We start from the raw sequence: 17,137 nt of genomic DNA, 5'->3' as shown, positions 1-17,137 counted from the left end.
CTGTGCTCTACCCCATGTCCTTATGACGAGTCATAGCTTTACATCAGCCTCACTTTCCTCTGTGGTCCAGCTCCCTGTCCTGTTGCCCTGTCCAGCCTTCCTTCCCTAACGACTAGCCCACATAGGGCCCAGAGTCAGTGGTGAGCCGAAACCAGACTATACTGGCTCATGGAGCCAATGGCTGAATGTTTAAAGAGAAATTCCAGAACTTCTGGGCAAGGTGTCAGATTAGACGCTGCCTGTTTGTGCACAGATGAAAACCAGATCAAAACCACAATAGATCTATTCATACATAAGAGGAAATAGTTCTAAAGAAAACAGAAAGAAGATGGGAGTTTCTCCACGAAGAAGGAGCCGAGTCCCTGGTATCAACCACAGCTCTGCTCCTGCTGGCCAACTGCAAACTGATATAGGCGGATACCTCGAGAGCCAGACAGAGGGAGTCCAGGTTCTGGAGACACAACCAGAGGCTGGATAGGGCGTGCGCACATCCTGGTTGGTGTAACTCTGAGATGAGAGGCTGAAGACAAAGGGATACTGCCAGAGAAGACAACCGTCCTGCCTGCCACTGTGGAGTTTGCTGTGGGACCTGGTTCAGTGCCCTGATGGTGCACAAAGGTAAGCTCGTGTGTGCGGGCCTCACATCCCAGAGCCTGACATCCAAGGCCCAGTCCTTAAAACATCACAGGCAAGGTTGTAGCTTGCAGCAGGAGGCCTCAGAGCACAGAATGCTGGCAGAGGGGACTTCAGCGGTGAAGGTATTTCTCTTGTGGAAGGACACTTTGACTTACCTTGTTTGAACCGCTGACACTAGCAGCCCCCTCCCCACGTGTGGAGACTGATATGCCCACAGAACTTTTTTCTGTTCCTTAAAACTCAAACTTGTGTCTTTTCCTTTCATTCTAAACTTACTGTCTCTTTCCTCCTTTCCCCATTTCTTCCCCATTTCACCAGTTCCATATTGATAGCGTCAGCTCTAAATTAATAATAATAATAATAATAATAATAATAATAATAATAATAATAAATAAACCACACTTGCCCCAAACACAATAACATTGTATCTAAAGCTTATCAGGGACACCTCCAAAGTACACAAATGTCTTCTGCAAACCAATACCAGGGCAGCTGTTAAATCATGTATGGTACTGCAGTTGCTTCCCGCCTTAATAACAACGGTGTAGATGACTCACCAGGAAGACTCACATAAAATGGAGCAAACAAACAAGAGGGGTAGGGAAAACAGGAAACAATAACAACAGAAGGACTAACCTACCCTAAAAGATGCCTAAGGCACAACAAAGAACCACAAAAACTACGAGACACAACCCTCTACGGTGTGTGCGCTAGCTCACAGCTCCTCAACCTAAATAAAAATGAAGTAGCTGAAGTGCTAGAAGATCAGAGTCCAACCTCACAAAGCGTAATTAACCATACAAAGCCTCCCTGCTCCTGCTGCCCAAAGCAATAAAGAAATCAAATAAGGATCGAAACAAACAAACAAACAAACAAAAACAGTCAGCACCTTAGGAGAGAAATTCAAAACCACGGAGAAAAAAAAATAGCAGCAAAGAAATAGAAATACTACAAAAGAACCAAACAGAAATTTTTAAAAATGAAAGGATGGATAAATCAAATTTAAAAAGACAGTGGGTAGACTGTTGAGACGTCTCGGTGAGCACAGGCATTTGTGTGCAGAACCAACACTCCAAGTTTGATCCCTGGAACCCACTCACAAGATGACAGGAGATAACCAGCTCCCCAAGAGGTGTTCTCTGACTTCCTTACCTGCACTGTGGCACTCATGTACCAGCACTCGGACAACAGACAACATGCATGACAACACACACACACACACACACACACACACTTTATTAAAAAAAAATCACAGTGTATAGTGTCAGTAACGGAAAAGAGCAAGCTGAAGACTGAGTTTCAGGGAGGAAGAACAAAGTCATGCTATATATCCACAAAGACGAAAATGAACAGACATGACCAAAACTTCCAAGAACTCCGATGTACACATTTAAGAGATCAAAGATGGAAGTAGCAACAAAGAGCCTCTCAATAACGAAAGGGCCGGAACTTCTAGGGTCACTGTCAAATTCTACCAGACCATGGAAGGAGTAACCCAAGCGTTCTACAAACTGTTCCCAAGAGAGAAAGGGAACAGCATTACAAAATTCATTACAAACCCGGTATTACAGATAAGACAGATAAGGACACAACAAACATTAAAACGATAAGCTAATTTTCTCAGTGAATACACACACACACACACACACACACACAAACACATGCATGCACGCATGCGCGTGTGCACACACACACACACACACACACTACCAATAAAACATTTGCAAACTGAGTTCAAGAACACATTGAGAAGGTCATACATTATGACCAGATCAGTTTCACACCACAGATGCAAGTTTGGGTCAGAATATACAAATCAATAAATTCTGTACACCACACAAATAGACTTAAGGACAGAAGACATACCATCATCTCAATCGGTACAGAAAAGGCATTTGGCAAAGGTCAACACGCCTTCATGATAAAAGTCCTGAAGTAATTTAGAAGGAGCATACCGCAACGTAATAAACACTACATGTGCTAAACCAATAGTCAACAATATACTAAACAGGCAAAAACTGAGAGCATTTCTTCAAAATCTAGAACAGGGTGAGGGGAGCTACTTTCTCTGCTCTTATTCTGTATAGAGATTGAAGTCCTAGCCAGAGCAAAAGACAAGAAAAAGAAATGAAAACAGGTATAAGTAGAGAATAAAGAAGTCAAATTATCCTTATCTGCAGATGGCTTGAATATGTGTAAAAGACCTTAGAGTTTTCAACAGAAAATTCTTAGGTTTGACAAATATTCATGGAAAAGTTTCAGAACACAAAATCAGTAGCTTTTCTATAGACTAATTTTTTTTTTTCTGAGAAACTAGAAAAACACACCATTCACAATAGCAACAAAATATAAAATACCTAGAAAGGACGTTAAACCTACGCAATGAGATGGCAGAATTCTACAATAAAAACTTTTAAGACTCTGAAAATAGAGGTTGTTGGAAGAATAAATATTGTGGAAATGGCTACATTGCCCAAAAAAGTAGCCTACAGATTCATAGTAATTTTCATCAAAGTTCCAGTGACATTCTTCACAGAACCAGAAAAAAAATTAAAATACCCTAAGTAGTTTAGAGAATCTTAGGCAGAAAGAATAATGTTAGAAGTATCATGATATCTGACCTCAAATTATCCTACAGAGCCATAGTGACAAATACAGCATTAAACAGATCTGCCCACCAATGGGACAGAATAGAGGACCCAAAAATAAACCTCACACAGTTACAGTCACCTAATTTTTGACAACAACATTAAAAGATATTCTCCGGTGGGAAAGGCATCCTCTTCAAAATGGTGTTTGGAAAATCAGCTATCCACATACAGAATGATGAAAGCATAACTGCTCAGTGGATGAGGATGAGCTCAGTCCTGATGCTACTTGATGTGCTGCGGTGGGCTGGTGGGGGAGCACCCCTTTTCTGATGAGAAGGCAAGGGAGGATGGGGGAAGAGGGTGGGAGGGGGGACCTGGAGGAGAGGAGGAAGGGGATTATAATTGGGATGTAAAGTGAATAAATAAATTTAAAAAAAAAAGAATCTAAGACCTGAATATAAAGTGGTAAAACTGCTAGAGGGAAACATTCTAAAACTTAGGTATGAGCAAACCCTCAAAAGGACTCCAGCATAACAGGAAATAACCCCAAGAACTGACAAACAACATTAATGAAATTAAAAGTTTCTACACAGTCAAAGAAACCATCAACAAAGTGAAGAGACAGACTAATAGAAAACTATAATTAGCTATGTATCTGACAGAAGGTTAATATCTAGCATATACAAAGAACTGGAAAAAAAAACTGAACACCAAACCTTCACATCTTCCAAGCAATAAACGGGGTACTGAGTTGAATAGACAGCTCTCAGGACAAGAAACAAATGGTCAATAAATATTTGAAAATGTGCTCAACATTCTTAACTCTCAGGGCAACCTAAATTAAAACTACTTTGAGATTCCTTCTCACTCCTGTTAGAATGGCACAGACATGCACACGTGCGCGCGCGCGCGCACACACACACACACACACACACACACACACACTGGTAGTCAGTGTGTAGAGAAAAAGAAAAAAGAAACCCTTACTTATTGAGAGTGTAAAACTAGTAAAGCCACTAAGGAAATCAATACAGAAGCTTATCAAAAACAAAAAGTAGAGCTACCACATGTGTGCTTCTGCCTTTAAGAGTCTCTAAGGGCTATCACAGGGACCCTTGAACATTCTTGTTTGTTGCTGTGTTATTCAGATTAGCCAGGAAATGGAACCAGCCTAGATGTCCATCAACAGATGAGTAGATAAAGGAAATGTGGTTTACAGAGCAGAGTTTTATGTAGTTACAAAGAAAAATGAAATCATGGGATTTCCAGAGGGGAAAAAGGATAGAATTGGAAATGACTATATTAAGAGAAGCAACAGAGACTTAGAAAGACAAACAGTACACACTTTCTCTCCCTTGAGGGTCCTATATTTTAAATGTTTGTGCATGTGCCTATATGTGGGTGCAGTCATTGATCCTGAAACCAGAAAGGGGACCATGAGAGGGGAAGCAGAGGTCTTAGGTGAGGTGAGTGGGGGAAAGTGGGTACTAGAATATATATGCTATCATGGCAGAATCAGGTATACCAGAGGGAGGAAGAAGACTGGCAGGAGGGAGCGATGAAGGCGTTCCAAAGAAAGCATGTTTGAAATTGCATAAAGAAATCCCTCACCTTGCATGCTAAATGTTTACGCTCTAAGAAAGAGATAATAGGCTCAGTGACAGAATTTACAACCATGCAAACTGGGAAACATTTTCTGTATTGGTTTGCTTTTCTGTTGTGATAAAACACTGACCAAAAGCAACTTTTTTTTTTTAAAGCTTATAGCTCAGTCTATCACCAAAGGAAGCCAAAGCAAGAACTGGAGGCAGGAACCTGGAGGCAGGAACTGAAGCAGAGACATGCCCACAGGCCAATCTGATAGAGGCCATTTCTTCAACTAAGGCTTCCTCTTCCTAGGTGACTCAATTTGTGTCAAGTTGACAGAAAGCTAATTAGTACACTTCTCCAGCAGACTCTTTCCTGGACTTCCGCTTTCCTTTTACCAGCTGCCAGAGGCTCTCATTGAAAGTGGGGCAGCAGTCCAATATTTTTCTCTTGCCTGGCTGTCTCACTAAAGGACCTGCTTCTTGGAGCTCCTGATCCATGGCTGTGAACTCACATCTCCAACTGACCATGGACTTTCCCAGTCGTATGGATCTGACAGTGAACTAAATAGATAAAGGGGCTCTGAGGGTTGCTTTAGATTGGCTTCTGAAAGTCTTTCCAAGGAAGCTGACATATAGGTGGAGACCTAAATGAAAAGAATGTGCCAGCTGTATGATGATGAGAGAAAAAAAAAAAGTGTGGTCAGAGGAGCCAATGGCCAGGTACCACAATGTGCTAAACATTCATGGGACAGAAGGACCTGGGGTAAGAGTGATGTCTGCCACTCTTCCAAGTCTTTCTCCTTATCTCTCCAGTTCTGGGTTGGGTGGCTCAGGTCTGTGCTGCTGTAGAAACTTACCATAAGCAGAAGTTAGTGGCTGGGTCAGCACAGCCCTTCAGGAGTAAAGAGAGAGGTCAGAGACACAAGACACAGTGCAGACACTGAGTGGCAGAAAGAGGGGACATTCCTGAAGTGGGGATGGGCCTTCTCAGACATCCTATGGATATATCAAGGTCCTGGAATGGTCCTAGAGCAAGCCCGGGACAGATATGACCACTGACCTGTCTCACTTAGGTTTACCTTTGACCTCAAATCCTTTGTGGGGACAGTACAACCTCGCCCAAACACAGCCCTGGGTTGGAGTCCAGAATCAAGTTGTGGTTGGTTCTCGGTAGGGTTTGGGGGACTATCTATATGCTTTGAACCTAGGCTGACTGTGTACCCCTAAATACTTGTGTAATTGATAGTGGGGGTTTGAGGACGAGATTACATGGAAGGGGGGTCATAAATAAAGGACTTCTGGGCTGGAGAGATGGGTCAGTAGTTAAGAGCACGGACTGTTCTTGTGGAGGACTCAGGTTCAGTTCCGAACCCCTTTGGGTGACTCACAACTGCCTATACCTCCATCTCCAAGGGATCCAGTGCCTTCTCCTGGCTTCTGACAGTACTTGATCTGATACACACATAAGTTCCCCTACACACGTAATTAAAAACAAATCTTTAAAAGGGGGCCCTTGGAAGCCCCTCGAGTACACGTCCGTGTGAGGAAACAACGTGACAGTTGTGAAGCCGCAACTGAACCTATTGGTTCCTTCGTTTCGGACTCCTTAGCCTCTAGAATGACAGACAATTCCCCCTGTGTGTAATTCCTTGTTATGTTGGCCCAGAGGGACAGGCCCCTGGTCACGACCAGCCGCTGGCAGGTAAGATGCTGGCCCCTGATCCAACAGCACTGCAGGGCTGGCTGGCATCTTCCCAGCAGTTGTCATGGCACCCAGGCCCTCTTTGGTGCTGGGTTGGTAAGTCCAAAGGGCAGCAGAGGGCAGCAACACTCTGCGGCAGGTCCTAGACCGACGGCTGAGGAGGGCCGTCCTCCTGCATCTGCCGTGCCTCTCCCAGGGCGCACCAGCCACAGGGATTTCACTTCTATCTTTTTATCTTAACCTTATAGGGACAGTTTTCATTGGGAGAGAAAGAGGGGAAGCATATCTTTTCTTTACCTAAAAAAGTACAGGAACTCAGAAAAACGAATCAGAAACTTCCAGGAGGGCAAGTGTCTAAAGGAGGTAAAAGTAGAGAACTTGCCTAAATGAAACCCTCCCCCAACCCCCATCCCACAGGGAAAGTTCTTTCCTCCCTGGCCTTGAATTACCTTTTTAATCAGTTGCTAAGGACCTCCCTGTCGTTCCCATGTAGAGGCAGGGGTAATGAGACACAGGCTAGTAGTACCTTTGGGGGGGGGGGGCTCCTGGCTCTGTCCATTCAGCTGACAAAAATCAGGGAGGGGGTCAAGAGAGAACAAAAGGGATGGATGGATGTTGGTCTCAGGTGCTTCCCACCTGGAAGGATGCCCTGAGCTCACCAAAGAGGCAGGACTTGACCAGGCAATGGATGGCTGAGCTACAGGGAGGGGCCAAGCATGAATTAGGCACAGGATGAATTAGGATGAATTAGGCCCAGGAGAGTATGAACAGCCTGAACCATTCAGTGTGATTGCACACCAGAGGAGCAAGATGGAGGCAGCTGGCCTCCATCTTCTGGCCTCAGTTGGTCCCTTCACCCCATTTGTACTTCCCGGCTCCCAGGATAGCCCAGCCAGCATGACAACCTCAGAGATGACAAAACTGGATGTCCAAGGTCTGGGGTGTGGTGGGTGTAGAGATGCGGATGGCTAGGATGGGACCTCAAAGATACTGAGTTTCACACCGATAGGAAAGAGCCGAAGCAGAGGGAGGGAGCTGCAGGAAGAAGCAGAAACCAGTCCTGCAGGAGAGAGGGGAAGGTGTTCCACAGGCCTGGGATGGTGAGAGGACACGTATGAGAGGGTGATCCAGTTGACCGTAGTAGCTCTCATGGGTTTAGCAGCAATGCTTTCTCCTTCAAAAACATGAAGTCGGGCTCACGGATGTGGACGTGTATTGGGGAAAGATGCTGTCTCCCTGGAGTGAAGGGGACATAGAGAATCCCAAGGACTGAAGACGTCTGGGAATTGCTCCTACTGTGAAGGTGGAGAGGCCAAGGCATGGGGAAATTCAGATGGTGGGACTTACAAGCTTCTGAAGCCCTGGGCTACAGTGTGTCCACTGGTGCCACTGAGGCACAAGAGCCTGTCATGAGACCCAGGTCCTCATGCGGCCTCCCCTATCTGGGTTGTGCATGGGCCTCCACCGGTATCTTGTGCTGTACCACCTAAAAGTCGCCTCCTGAGTGTGTTTCCGCCACTCTGCTCCTACTGGGCTCACCGAGTCACCATGTAGATATCTCCACGTGCCTTCCTGTCCCCCTTTCCACCTCCCTGCCTCCCCCTACAGCAGAGCTTAGCTCCCCTCTGTGCTCCCTATTCCCCTTCCGTGCCTGTAAGAGACAGGTGTCTATGAACCCGCTGCAATCCCTGCTGTCCCTTGCATGGCTTGCGACAGTCATGGCTTCCTCTCGTTCTCACCCAGCCTCTGAAGACCACAGGCTCACTTTCCACTTCCAGCCTGAGTCATGCAGACATTTTCCCCTCCCTGGCCACCCCCAGGGTGTCTTAGTCTTGAGATTTCTTATCTTCCCCCTCAGACGATAGCCTTCAACTCTGACTCCTGGAACTTCCTTCTGTTGATGCTCCAGCTGGCCCTCCTAGGTGTGCCCAGGGTTGTCCTGGAGACCAAACTGGAAAGCACAGACAAGGGATGTGGAGACAGGGTGACTCTAAGAGCTGGGAGTTGGGGACATATCATAAAGAAGGCTGACACTAGGGGTTCATATCTGACAGCGGAACACGGCTCTCCCATCTTTCTCCCTTCTGTGAGCACATGCTGTGACGTAGTTGCGTCCTGGCCCCATGAGCTGGGGTGAGTGTGGTAATAAAAATATTGCACAGCCAGGCCAATGAAAAGGCTTGGTGGCACCTGTGGCCAAAGATAACACCGGAACTTGATGTCTAGGACTTTCAACAGTAGGTAGAAGCACTTGTTGCCAAACCTAATGACCTGAGGTACCCACAGTGGAAGGACGTACTGTCCTCTAACCCCTACATACAAGCCATCACATGCATGCAATCACACAAATAAGTAAATATTGAAAAAAATTAAAAGACAGCCACTGCTAGCCCTTCGCAGGACTATAGGCTTTAAATCCAGAGAGGTAGAAAGCCACCAGGGCCAAGCGATATCACTGAGTTTAATAGCTCTGCTCTCCTCAGGTAGACAGAGTCAGATTGCTTATTGCTGCCTAGAACTGCCTCCTCCTAGCCAGGATAGAGGGCAAAAATAGGGAAGACAGTCTTGTTTCCTAACTGATTCTTTACAGGAAAATGGATACAGCTCTGTGGTCCACCCAGATCCCATCACTACACTGCACCATGCTCTTCCAGCTGTTTCTGCCCGTAGGGGTATGCATGGGGACATCTTGGGGCACTAGGGCAGGTCTGCATGGGGATTACATTTCTCCAGCAGGGACAATTTAATCTACCTCACCTTCATGTAGAATGCTAACCTGCACAGACCCTAGTGACGACTCTCTCTCTCTCTCTCTCTCTCTCTCTCTCTCTCTCTCTTTGACAGTTTGGGGAAACTGAGGCTAGAATAAAGGCCTCCCAACTAGTCCAAACAGAAAGCCCAAAGAGCAGATCTTCAGGCCCCTAGCTCTTGGCAATGTTTAAGAAGCACCCTCAGGTACCAGTCTCCGGGCATCTCTTCAGTGACCTGCAGAGGTCTCCATCTCCTTGTGAAGGTGGTTAGGCACAGAGAAGGGAAGTTGGGAAGATGGTTGGGAAGCACAGTGGCCAGGCCACCTGCAGCTCCACATCCATGACCCTGTGTGCAAAGGACCCTCTCAATGTATGGTTACCGTTTGTGACCTGTGTTGGCCCTTCGGCTGGAGTGGTACAGGTGGGCCTTACCCATGGAAGCAATCACAGAAAGTGTGGAGAGGTGTTGAAAGGACACTGGCAGTGTGTGTGTGTGTGTGTGTGTGTGTGTGTGTTGATGGTTGGTGGGGGAGAGAGGGATAGACAAGGATCCCATGAGCAAAGTTTAAGGCCAGAGCCTTCTGGGATCTGAAATCCTGAGAGGCAATCAACATGCCCGACCAGTCAGGGGCTCCAGCAGAGAGCGCAGGAGCCTGGAAGAAGCCAAACAGCCCTGTGAGCGGCTCCTTCCAGAACCCTGTCCTGCTGAAAATATAAAGTGGTAACTTCCGCTTTGATTGTGGGCCGGCAGCCAATCAAGGGTCTGCAATGGCCCCCTCACCTCGCCCCTACACCTAGAGCAAGAAGGGCCCTGTGCGCTCCAGGAACTTGTAACAGGCTTCTCCTCTCCATCCTCCTCCTTTAATTTTCCCCATGTACGCCTGCCCGGTGGTTCTGTCAAGCAGGGCAAATAAAGGCCGTGTCCTCTCTGGGTGCCTGGTGACCTCTCTGTTCAAGATAGGCCTTGGGGCAGAGATTCAGGAGTGGGGCACATTCCTCCCTCGTTACACAGGAGGGAGAATCCTGTGTAAAGAGAAAGCCCAGGCAGTGGGAAGCCATTGTGGGATTCAGACCTTTCAGGGTTGTGTGCCCACAGGATTTACCTGTCTGTGTGGGCTTGGCATAGTTTATAAGTCCTGGGGAGACAGCAAGGACAAGAAATAAAGCCAATGAGGTACTCAGTCCACTTGCAAAAGCCAGTAACCCAGCAAAATTCACTCCATGCAGCTCCTACCGTACTGGGACACCCCACTGACCTCCAGGGTCAGGCCTTAACCACCAGATCTATAGCACAATAACTAAGCAAGTATTCTGGGCCACAGACATGAGCTCCCTGAGAGCTGGGACCATATTGCATATCCTCTTGGAGGCTTGGCTCAGTGGATGCCAGGTTCTCCCAGATTCTTCAGGACTCTCCAGTGCAAGTAGGTGGGACAGAACTAGTGGGAAACTTGGCCACTTAAAATGGTTTTTTTGGGGGGAGTGGGGTGGCAAAGACAGAGAATGTGGGAGCAGACACACGGAAGGCCAGAATCTGGCTCCATGTGTCTGGTGTGGCAGGGAAGAATGGGACCACCTTCTCAGGGAAGCGCAAGCCATCCTGGGTCTCTTGTGGTTCTGCGATCCTCAAAGTAGGGCAAGACTCCACAAGCTTTGACTCTGGGTGGAGGCTATCTCCCTACTTCACCCCATCTGTCTAGAAAGATGCTCGCCGGGGCTGAGACAGGACAAGGCACAACAGTCCTTGAATGCTCCAGAAATTCTGGGTCTTCTGCCAAGTTAGGACTTCCCCAGGATGGAGTAGGTATCAGAACGCTGCTTCCCCCTGGGAAAGTCTTCCTAAGACAGATACAGAATCCATCAAGTGGATGATGTAATGGAGGTCAGGGAGGGGTACTTTCCTGGGATATTCCAGAATTCATGGTGGCTGAATAGGGAGACAAGAGCCGAAGCCCAGGGTACAGTGATATCTAGATAGATAGCAGAATTGGCTGGGAAAATTCTCCTTCAGCTCCAAGATATCCTTGGGAGAGTCACAGGCACTCCTGCCTTCCTGCCAACGCAGAAGTGTCCCTTTTGAGCTGCCCTGATAGACAAGTGTGTTATGTCTGCCATGGACTAGGCACATGGCCAGAATTTCCTGAGTGACCCCTTTCCCCCTGATTAGTATGTGGGATCAGGCATGAGTTCAGGACTTGGCTCTGCTGTCATTTTTCCCTTATGGACTGAACTTGTAGAGGTCTCTTAGACACCATGGAGGACAAAGACCTCCCTAAGGAGTGCCAGTCATAAGGATGGGCCAGACCACCTCAGATGCTCATGCGTCTGTCCCGTGGGGCGTAAGGGGCTTGGGGGCCCATTTCCTTCCCCCTGGCCATGACTTCCTCTGTGATAAATGCCTCAACCCAGGGTACCCACATGCTTCTGGTTCCCCCAGGGCCTAATGTGGAGGGACACTCCCAGGAAACTCCTTCCAGAGGGTTCTCTCCTGGCCTTGTGGGCAGGGAGGCCAAAGAGGGGTCACCCATCCGATCTCCACCTCCGCCCTTCCACAGCTCCACTGAGGCCCCTGAGTCAGCAAGGCCGTCTGATGCTGTTGACGCTTCTTTCCATACATGCAATCTAGGAATCCCTGCCCGTGTCACCGCCTCCACCCTGATGTCATCTTTCTAGAAGAAAGATGATATCTGCCCACAAACTGCTCCCCCAAACCTTTAGAGATCGGCCCCACGCGCGCTGACTTCGGCACCTGTGGACTGTATCCCTGGCATGAGCCTTGACTCCGTGGCCTCTGCTTTCCTCCCTTTCTGCTACTCCCCAAGGCTCTTGGCCACCACCCTGCCACATGCTCGGTTGAAGAGACTCGTCTTTAGTACTTCCACACAGCCACTCTGGCCCTCAGTCTTTCTACCTAAACGATTCTCGTAGCCTTGTCCTGAGTTCCCACCTGTTATCTGACCCTCAACAGTCCTTGCTTTTGTCTTGATTTCATCGGTCTACAGAAAAGCTCCTTGGGCCCTAATCATGTTGCTCGGGGCCTCTTTTCGTATCAAAAGGGCACTGCTTAGAGGTCCAAAGTCTCTCACAAAGCAGTTGAAAACAGGTGGCGTTCACGTTAAACGCACCCTATGTAAAACCTCCTCCCCCCATCCCCAACATGTTCCTGTGAGGGCATATATGTCCAACACCACTAGCATACACGCATGACTAAAGAGGTAGATATATGTAACCCAAGGACCTCAGACTTCCTGCCCAGGGAGGCTCGGGCCGGGTCCCGTGTACAAATGCAAACTCGTGCTGTCTTCTCTAAAAGCCATTGTGAAAATCAAACACTTCTTAGCCCCTCAAGAGCCTGCCGCTTTTCCAGAAGCGGTTTCTGCTTCTACAGAGAAGCCTCTGGAGCAGGAGGTGGGCTGGAGCGAGAGGCTGTGCAGGCAACTAAGCCTGGAAGAACTTTCTGGAGAAGTCAGAGACCGATGTGCCTGGTACCCAGCAGCCACCACGTTACAGCCAGCCTCAGAGACTCCAGGTGCCCATTAGTGGTACAGACAGCAGTGGCATGTCCTCTCTGAAGGGGCAGGCTGCCCTGAAGAGGGCAATGAGGCGCACATAGCTCCAAGAAAGGGTTACTTGGTCAGGTGGGGCTAGAATCAGCAGTCAGGCTGGGTGTGTGTGTGTGGGGGGGTGCTGACCTGCCTCAGCCAGGAGCTCCAGCCATGCTTTGGGATTTAAACGTGCCTTTGTAAATTGGGATTGTAGAAGTCAGTTGGGATGGCACCATAAGAGAACATGCTGTAGCCTTCTGTACCCAATCACAGCCATTTTTCTCTGCTCTCAAGGTTGGGGAAGGGGCTTGGTTGGGTTTGCCCATGACTGTGTCCTCAGTGGGAGTCTGTGGAGACCACAATAGAACTGTGCCATGTGGCTGGACCTTGTCCAGTTAGATAATGGGGTGGGCCTGTGGGAGGTCCGTATCTCAGAAGGCTGGGAAGAGAATGGGCCAGGGTTAGGGCTGGAATGAGCCCCCAGCGTAGGTACAGCTTGCCCAAAGGCCTCCTGGGACAGCAGGTGCTATGGAAGCAAGAGCCCCACTCAGTGTCTCCCGAGCCCCACCCCAGCCACTTCAGGCCAGGAAGTCCAAATATGCTTGGAGGCCCCTCAAAAGGAGAGGCTAGCCAGAGGCTGGGTCAGACTGCCCAGGCAGGGTGAGAGGGGCCCTCAAGGAAGCCGGCAGGTGGGCTGCCAGTTCTTGGAAGGGCTCATTAATGAAAACCCCCAAGCCTGACAACCTGGGGGAAAGGCTCACTGGCCCCACGTGTAGCTGATAAGGGCCAGGAGATTCCACAACTCAGGTAGTTCCCCCGCCCCCCTGGAGTTCTGTGGTCACCATTAATCATTTCCTCTAACTGTGTATATAAGAGCTCTTTTGCAGTGAGCCCAGTACTCAGAGAGAAAGGCTAAGGTCCTGAGGAGGATGTGGCTGCAGAATTTACTTTTCCTGAGCATTGTGGTCTACAGCTTCTCAGCACCCACCCATTCACCCATCACTGTCACCCAGCCTTGGAAGCATGTAGATGCCATCAAAGAAGCTCTGAGCCTCCTGGAAAAAATGTGTAAAATCCCTGCCATGCTGGTGAGTGAGGGAGAGAGTTTGGCTGTTTCCAGGCCACCCGCTGGCCCCTGCCTGGCCCTGCCTGTCAGTTTGGTAACATGGCGCTTTCCTTCTACAGGATAAAGACGACGTAGACATTGTCTCTGAAGAATTCTCCGTCCAGGTAAGCCGCTTCTTTCTGGAGTAGCTTCCCGGGCTCCCCTGCAGGGCTGCTTTAAATAGCCCCTTGCACAGTTGTCTACACTCTTCCAAGTCAGCTGGTTGCTAGGGGGAGGGGGCGGAGGCTGGACAGTAAGGAAGTACAAAGCCATTCCTCTGTGGCAGTCACGTGTACTTTTTATCATCCATAGCCATGCCCCTGAGGCAGTCATGTGCGCTGCTCTTTTATCAAGTGAGCAATAAGTTTGGGCAGAGCTAGCATTCAAAGGTCAGGGATGATCAGCGGTGGATGATGGGAAAGTGAGAGTCACTTCATGAGGATGGTCTTGTTGCCTTGGAGTTCTCACTGCACCCTGTGACCATGGAGAGAGGGTATTGACTCTAGAGGGGCACGGAAGGGGTTTCTGGAACAATGCTTGCCCACTCAGAGGTTTGGGGGTTCCACACTCTGTCCATCTCCTTCTATTGGAATAGGAGCAAATGGCCTTTGCTCACCAAATTGGGGGGGGGGTTGAACTGGGGACCTCTTAAGGTACCAGGCTATAGAACGAGGCTGTACCTCATTGAGGGTGGCCTGGGCCAGGCAGGGAGAAAGGCAGTGGTCAGGACAGTGCTATGACTAAACCCAGTGTGTGCCACTTGGTGGGAACAGACCGAAGTGGGGAGAAGGTGGCTTGTATTTTGTGGGCACTTGACCTTTGCTTATCAACGAATAATCACTTTCCACAGAGGCCAACCTGTTTGCAGAAACGCCTGAAGGTATACGAGCAGGGACTACAGGGCAACTTCACCAGATTCAGGGGCACCTTGACCATGATAGCCAGACACTACCAGAAGTACTGCCCCCCCACCCCGGTAAGTGGACAGCATCAGGGCCCAGGGCAGAAATGTCTTAGTCTGGGAGGGTAGAGCCAGTGAGGAGGGACCTCTGGCTGTGGCTGTTCAGGATCCCAATAAGTGGTTTCTGTGTCATTAAATGTATCACAGGAGCCCCCAAGAACAGGGCACAGCTCCTGTTCACCCCTAGATGCTAAGTTGAGTGCCCACTGCTTTCCCCCTTCCCTGCCCTTGTCATGCGTGCTATTATCAGTCATGGGGTCAGGGGTGAGGCAAACCCAAGGCAGCTCAGGGCCTGCCCAAGCCCAGAAGAAGAGCCAGCACCCAGGTGCCACTTCCTGGCAGGACTTTCCTGTGTGGGTGCCAGTATACCACGGATACAGGGAGGGGACTCCTCAAGTGGGCAGACACCCCAAACATCCCCATTTTCTTTCCTCATGGAAGAGTGTGAGCCCCGTGCCTTTTGAGAATCAAGGAGATGGCCCAGGCTGGCTACTTTGCCTCTCACCTGGAACCAAAGAGTCACTAGTCTTTAGACCCAACTAGTCTAAAGACCAGAGGCAGGCCTTCTGGTAGGCACAGACAGTCCCTGGATGCCGTTGGCCGGTTGTGTGTGCCTTAGGCAGCACGTAGGAAGCTTTCGAACGGGCCTCCAGCCTCTGAGTTCTCAGCAGCAACAAAGAAATTCAGGGGTACCTACCTCCCAGTATCACCCACTCACCTCAACTCGTGTTGTTCTGTTTTGTTTGTTCCCTTCAGGAAAATGAATGTGAGACGGAAGTCACCACCTTTGCGGATTTCATAGACAGCCTTAAAAACTTTCTGTTTGACATTCCCTTTGACTGCTGGGAGCCGGTCCAGGAGTGAGACAGCCCAGCCAAGATCTTGATCCAACTTCTCATACGGCTGCTTTTGTGCCTATGTAATGAGCCAGCAACTCAGGATTTCTGCCTTGAAGGGATCTAGGGGTGGGCCACAGCCACAGTGGGGGCAGTACACACCGTCTCTGAACATGTTGACTCACACATAGAAATGGTAGACAAATGAGGGGTGTTTTCTACTGATAGGGACCAGTAATATTTATTTATGTATTTATATTTTTAAAATATTTATTTATTTATTTATTTAAGCTAGCAACTCTATATTTATTTATGCAGGATGTCTTACCATAATAATAAATTATTCAAATGTTTGTGCGGTTGTCTGGCTTGTTTTTAAGAGGGGAGGAATTTGGGTGGTAGTGGAGTGGGAGGGTGGACTATTGGGATAGGGTATTGATGAGGGACAGTGCTGTCATGGCCAATGGTAGGTGAGATGAAGGCCTGGGCACAGCGTGGACCTGGATACAGTATCTCGGGGCCTAGGTGGACCTTCTTGGTTGCTCAAGAGCTTCCACCCCAGAGATAGGGTTCTAGGGTCACCAGGAAGTTGAAGTAACCATTCCAAAGACCTGCCGCAGAGAAGGGGTGTCATGCTTTCTAGGAACTAAGGGGTTTCTGGGGTCAGTAGTCACTATCTAAGCAAGTCATCCCCCAGGTCCAGTGAAACTGCTGTCCCTTCTTTGAGGCCACAGACCCAGTGTCCCTACTTTACCCTCACACTTGGGGCCTTAACCACTCTTCAAAGTAAATCAGCAAATAGACTAACTATTTGGAGGAAAAGAAACTAAACCGCAGGGGTTGGAGCTCAGCATATTTTACCCGGCTTCCCCCCCCCCCCCCCGAGTGGGTGATCTTAATCTTCAGCAGTCAGAATGTCGGTATGGCTGTGCATTGGGGCATAAGCACTCAAAGGTGTCACTTTTCCTAACTAGTTTTTATTTTTCCGTTAAACTTTGACTCTCATGGGTATTTTTCTACTAAAATCCACGGCCTTGGAGAGGAGAAAAATGTAATTATCCCCTGTCTTTGTTTGACAACCAGGCAGAAGATCTTGGTTCCCAGTTTCTTACCCCAACCCCCAAGACCTTCAGGAAGTAAGTGTGGTCCCAAAGCGGGGGTTGGGCAGTGAGCAGAGTCTTCTTGCCTGGGGAAGCTGACTCTGCAGTCTAAGGACCCTGCGGGTGCCAGGCTGCAGTGATGGCCTACTGCCCCCTGAGCTGCAGCCTGCACACTTGATGGCTCACTCCCAAGCCAGACACTCACCTCAGGCAAAAAGACCACAACACCCATCTGCAATCGCAAATACAAATTCTTCGAGCAAGCCAGAATCTCAGCAAGGAGAAGGAGCCACAGAGTACGGCATGATATGAAAATGCATAA

General features: G+C 48.7%; 1 protein-coding gene across 1 annotated transcript; it reads left to right on the top strand.

The window, feature by feature from the left end:
- The first annotated feature begins 13,721 nt into the window (after positions 1 to 13,721).
- Positions 13,722 to 16,035, top strand: Csf2 (colony stimulating factor 2). Its single transcript, XM_055602888.1, has 4 exons — positions 13,722 to 13,901; positions 13,999 to 14,043; positions 14,769 to 14,894; positions 15,636 to 16,035. Exons 1-4 carry the CDS (start codon positions 13,743 to 13,745, stop codon positions 15,741 to 15,743), a joined length of 438 nt encoding a protein of 145 aa, XP_055458863.1. The 5' UTR covers positions 13,722 to 13,742; the 3' UTR covers positions 15,744 to 16,035.
- The last annotated feature ends 1,102 nt before the right edge of the window (positions 16,036 to 17,137 follow it).

The sequence above is a fragment of the Psammomys obesus genome, unplaced genomic scaffold (assembly GCF_907164565.1).
Source record: "Psammomys obesus unplaced genomic scaffold, mPsaObe1.curated_primary_1811, whole genome shotgun sequence".
In the NCBI taxonomy this organism is placed as follows: domain Eukaryota; kingdom Metazoa; phylum Chordata; class Mammalia; order Rodentia; family Muridae; genus Psammomys; species Psammomys obesus.
Note: the sequence above shows the minus strand (reverse complement) of the source record. Positions and strands in the feature narration are given on the sequence as shown.

Bases quoted from the DNA above. Each gene is read 5' to 3' on its own strand.
- Csf2 (XM_055602888.1), top strand. From the start codon at position 13,743: ATGTGGCTGCAGAATTTACTTTTCCTGAGCATTGTGGTCTACAGCTTC. The intron at 14,044-14,768 runs GTAAGCCGCTTC...CACTTTCCACAG, and splicing joins CTGAAGAATTCTCCGTCCAG to AGGCCAACCTGTTTGCAGAA. The intron at 14,895-15,635 runs GTAAGTGGACAG...TGTTCCCTTCAG, and splicing joins AGTACTGCCCCCCCACCCCG to GAAAATGAATGTGAGACGGA.